Below are 5,252 nucleotides of genomic sequence, written 5' to 3'. Positions count from 1 at the left end.
TTGCCTTTGCCATTTCTTTCTTTCTTTTCCTTTTTTTTTAAACACAGTTTTAAATCCCTTCCTCAGACCTTTAGAGATTTTAAGTATTTGTTGCTGGTTTGGAGAAGGGAAGCCATTAGAAAATGAAAATCATTTCAGCAATGATTGTCACAGCAGACTTGGTGGTTTGGGGAAACAGAGCTTCTAAACTTGCCAAGTAATGTGGAATAATGTAAGAATTTTCATTTTTCATTTATTTCTCTTCTTTAATTTAAACCAAAATTCTAGTTGTAGAAGGACACAATACCTCTATTTATCTTTATGTGGTGTTGAGGATCAAACCAGGTGCCTCACACATGCTAGGAGAGTGCTCTACCACTGAGCCACAACCCCAGACCCCCTTAATATTTTTTAATCAAAAGTGAGGATGTTATTTGCCATGCTACTTAGACAAGAGGGATTTAATAAGAAAGTGACTAGTACTTGGGTATTATCTCCAAGTGGGACAACATATCACCAAGTACACCTGGGTCTTTTCATCTCTCTCAGTCAGTAGACCAACCTAACCAATAGTGAGGTAGGTACATAAAGAAAGCTCCTAGAGAGAGAGAGACTGCAGGGAAGGAGATTCAGGTTGCAGAGCTTTAGGTGAACATCCCACCTCACTTGCACAGGAATCCTTTTCCTGTTCAAGAGGCAGAACAGTGCATTTCACTAATGGGATCTTTCTCTGGACACGACCCTTTCAAAGCCCCACTCTGATCGTTGCAAGATTGCTATTCCTCAGATCCACTAGCCGTGTTTCCACTTACCCAGCTGTAGAAAGAAAATTCCAGAAGTTCAAGTACTTCGTTTGCGACAATGAAGACCTCTTAGAGACATGAAGAAAAATGAAACCAAGTTGGCAAGGAGATCATCTCTCTCTTATTATTATTTTTAAAAAGAATGTGAATTTATTAGTTGATTTGGTATTTAAAATAGTACTTTTGCAAAATCATTTCAAAAAACACAAATTTATTAAAATACATACAAACTGTTGCTGAACATCCTATGAAGTCCTCTGACTAACCAACCTAACACTTGTTTTCAAAGCACTTGTGACCATTTTCATGGCTCCTATAGGTGCAGAGAACAAAGAAATCATCTTGGATGGAGTAGATTTTGATCAGAATAATCAAAGAAATGCTTGCCTTCTTATTTATAGACTCACGGATTGATTGATTTTTAGGGGTCTTATGGAGTCTACTAATTCTGCAAGTTTTCCTATTTGCAGTTTCTTTCCTTGCCTGTAATCATCTATTCAGCAAAGTATGTGCTGGATTATAAGGATAATGATCCCCAGAACCCAAACTCCCTCATCTAGTTTTATGTTTATACTAATGTGTGAAGTGTAATCTTAAGAAATGAGGACTGGAATGCAGGAAAACAAACTTTGGTAGAACACTGGATAAAAGAAAGCTGGAAAAAGCTACTTGTGATTCAAACCAGTGATATTGAGAAGAACAAACAGGTTTGTCTTTCTTTTACAGAATGTCTGTGCCATTTGTACTTGGATTTTCAGTTAGCTCATATTTCTTTGTTCAGTTTGTGAATTGCTAATGTCTTTTCACTGCTCCCTGTTGGAAGTTGTGTTTTGAAGTAATTTAACTGCTTCTTAGCACCAAGCTCTGCCAAAAGGAGTGAAATGAAAATATGTGGATAACAATTTAAAGAAGACAACTGGAAAAAATTTCCAAATCCCTGAAGAAAGTAAGCTTTGGACATCATTGGCCTCAATTATGTAAGCCCCCCCACAGGCCCCCCCCCTCCCCTGTTTACTTTGAAGGGAGAGTTCCAAGTTTTTTGTTGTTGTTGTTGACTTTAATTCTTTGGGGAAACAATCAAAACTAGCTAAATAGGGTATAATAGAAACTTATAAGGATGAATTTGATTTTACATAACATTAAGTGTCCCTTTTCCCAATTAGTATTTTAAATGAAAAACTGAAGTCTTAAATTGTTCTAGTCATTCAGCTACTGCCACCCCATGCTATTTCACAGCATACCCATAGACATGAGGGCGCACCAACACCCAGGACAGCGGGGCCTGTATGTGCTGCAGCTTCAGCTTAGAGAAGCTGGCGCGCTCCAGGGCCTTCCAGCTCTCTCTGGTCAGGTTGCATCCATCAAACACAAGGTACCAAGCAGGCTCCACGACCTGTTGCCAGAAGTAATTCCAGGTTGAATGCTTGTCTGCCACATGTTCTATGAAAAAGAAAGCCCCTCCCTGGGAAAGGAAAAAAATAATAATTTAAAAACTTTTGGTTAAGGGAAAACAAATTTATAATATGATTGAAGTTTCAGATTTCATGGCCTTAGTAGCCATCTTCATAAAATGTTATGGCTAAATTAAAACTTAATAAGACACTAGTTTGGACAACAATTTCTGTCAATTGTTGCACAGAACTGCCAATCGAAAGCATGTAACATGTTTTCTGGCTGTAAAAGGAATGCCTGAAGGCCAAAACGTAAAACACGGACTGCATGTCACGTGCTGCTGCCCTTCATGTTTGCCATATTAACTCACTTAACAATGTTATTTGGTAAGTAGTAGTATCATTTCCATTTTTACCTCTGAGGAAAATGAGTCACAAAAACATAAGGGCTCTGGGGTTGTAGCTTAGTGGTAATGCACTTGCCTGGCACTGATTTCGATCCTCAGCACCACATAAAAAATAAATAAATAAAACAAAAGTTCTGTGTCCATCTTCAACTAACTAACTAAATAAATAAAAGTAGCTTGCCCAAAGTGACACAGCTTGTAATTTTGAGAATCAGACTTTGATCCCACACAGTCTGGCTTTAGAAGCTGGCAGTATTGCCTCAGCAACATGTTTATTCGAGGAAGTTTAGAAAATACAGAAAAGTGGTTGGGTGAGCATGTAATCCCTGCTGTTTGGGTGACCAGGATAGGAAGACTGCAAGTTCAAGGCTACCCTGAGCCAGTTAGAGAGAAAATGAAATAAAAATAATAACAAAATAAAAGGGGAATCAATAGAGCAGAGCAAGTGGATTGGGGAGTGGGGGTAGAGAATAAGGGGAGGTGCAGGGCAGTGAGATTGATCAATTATGTACATGTACAAATATGGCATAATAATCCCACTATTTTTTAAAACTTTAAAAATATTTTTTATTTACAGATGGACACAATGCCTTTATTCATTCATATATCCTTTGATACAGTAGGCTTTTTGGCTTTACATTCTGTGTTGATTGCTTTTTCTCATTTGATAGTGGTTCACAGCATTTTTTCTTCATATTAGCTTAGACTTCTCTTCTTTTTTAAATAGATGCTCAGTATTATTTTACACTGTGATAATTTGCTTAAACAGCTTCCTTTCAGTGTATACTTACTGTTATCATAAATACTACTATAATGGATATCCTTGCATATAGATAAGCTTTTGCAAATTTGTGGCTTAGGATAACTTCCTGTTGAATAACTGAGTATGTATACTTCAAGTTTTCATATTATTAAATGATCCTATTGAAGATTTTCCAGCAGCATGAAGTAGGGTCTAATTCCCCAAATCCAAAGCAACACATCAAACTGAGTAAAAAAGTCTTTGACTTATAACAGGTAAAAATGACATTTGAGGGGCTATGGCTCAGTGGTAGAGAACTTGCCTAATGTGTGAGGCACTGGGTTTGATCCTCAGCACCACATAAAAATGAATACATAAAATATTGCGTGCATCTACAAGTAAAAACATACTTTTTTAAAAAATGATATTTAAACTGGGCACAGTGGCACACGCTGTAATCCCCGCAGTTTGGGAGGCTGAGGCAGGAGGATCGAGAGTTCAAAGCCAGCCTCAGCAAAAGTGAGGCACTATGCAACTCAGTGAGTCCCCTGTCTCTAAATAAAATACAAAGTAGGGCTGGGGATGTGACTCAGTGATTGAGGGGCCCTGAGTTGAATCCCTGGTACTCTGCTCCCCCAAAATGATATCTCACTTTAGTAAGCTGTTTAAATTAATTTGAGCATTTTGATCCTGTAACTGGCTATTATAATTTATATTTCTGCTCATTGCTCATTTCTCTCTCCTTTCTACAACTAAATAAACATACTGATTTTATTGATTAGTAATATCTTTTAACATAATGGACATTAATCCTTTTTCTATCCTCTTGGCAAATACTTTTTTCCAGTTTGTGTTTATATTTGAAATTTGTATATAGGACCTTTTTCTCTGTAGCAGTTTTAGAATTATTTTTCATATTTAGATTTATAAATTCTTCCCTTTATAGTTTTTCAGATTTAAAGAATTCAAACATGTCTTCTCTAGTAGTTTACTCATTACATTAGAATCCACCTGAAGTTAATAGGGCTGCCCTTGGGGATTAGGATACTACCAACTCGTCCTTCTCTCCTCCCCATCACTCACCGGCCTCAGCACTCTGCACACCTCACGGAGCATCTGTTCCTGGTTCTCCACGGAGCACAGAACCAAGGTGCAGACCACCACATCCACAGAACTGTCAGCCACCTGGTGCATGTTCTCCCCAGCAGCCACCAAGAAGCGCTCGAACTGCAGGTGTCTGTTCTCTGCAATGCTCTTGAATAAGAACTTCTCAAAGTTGGGGTTGGGATCAACACAGGTCACTCTGCATCCAGGTGGATAGAACTTGAAGTTGGTCCCAGTGCCGCACCCTACCTCTAGCAGGGAGAGCTTCCCCGAAGGGCCCGCGAAGTCCTGCAGATTGCTGAAGAGCTCCTGCTTCTTGCCTGCCATCTGTTTATTGTACATCACACAGAACCTTACCAAGAAGTAGGGAAACCATTTTTTGCATATCCAGCCCCATAAGCCGAGAAAGTTAAGCAAGTACATGGGAAGCGACAGGATTCGGACGGCCAGCTGGAGGATAAAGACGGTGAACGCCATCTCTCAGGAGAAAGAGAAAGCAGTGCAACAGTTGGAGACTGGACTCCTTTAATTACAGGAGGCGGGTTCCTGGCCATGGTCCAGAGCCAATCAGCTGCAGAGGAGGAACTGGCTTTTCTGGAAAAATGCAGCTCAAGTCAAAGCAAGATCTAGAGGCCCTTTTTGCTGAATGTGCACAGAAGTTGACTCATAGCTGAGTTTTTCAGAAGTAGAATGAGAATGTTCCCATCTTTTCTGCAGAAGGAAAATTGATTACAATCCTGTGTTCCAAATATATTCCTGCTTCCCCTTCTCTGGGTTGGAGACTCCTGCTAGTGTGTTGCAAGTGTCCTTTCACCCCACCCTGGTG

At 39.3% G+C, this 5,252-nt stretch overlaps 1 protein-coding gene across 1 annotated transcript; it reads right to left on the bottom strand.

Moving 5' to 3' along the window:
• Positions 1–973: 973 nt before the first annotated feature.
• LOC124087328 (N6-adenosine-methyltransferase TMT1A) lies at positions 974–4,937 on the bottom strand. Its single transcript, XM_046436179.2, has 2 exons — positions 4,406–4,937; positions 974–2,244 (listed from the first exon to the last, which is right to left on the bottom strand). The coding sequence occupies exons 1-2, from the start codon at positions 4,901–4,903 to the stop codon at positions 2,008–2,010; spliced, it is 735 nt and encodes a 244-aa protein (XP_046292135.1). The 5' UTR covers positions 4,904–4,937; the 3' UTR covers positions 974–2,007.
• Positions 4,938–5,252: the final 315 nt, after the last annotated feature.

Source organism: Marmota monax, unplaced genomic scaffold (assembly GCF_021218885.2).
Source record: "Marmota monax isolate L192 unplaced genomic scaffold, Marmota_monax_Labrador192_F-V1.1 WCK01_AAM20220418_F8-fsc00012, whole genome shotgun sequence".
NCBI lineage: Eukaryota > Metazoa > Chordata > Mammalia > Rodentia > Sciuridae > Marmota > Marmota monax.
The sequence above is the reverse complement of the archived record's forward strand: the minus strand, read 5'-3'. Positions and strand labels throughout refer to the sequence as shown.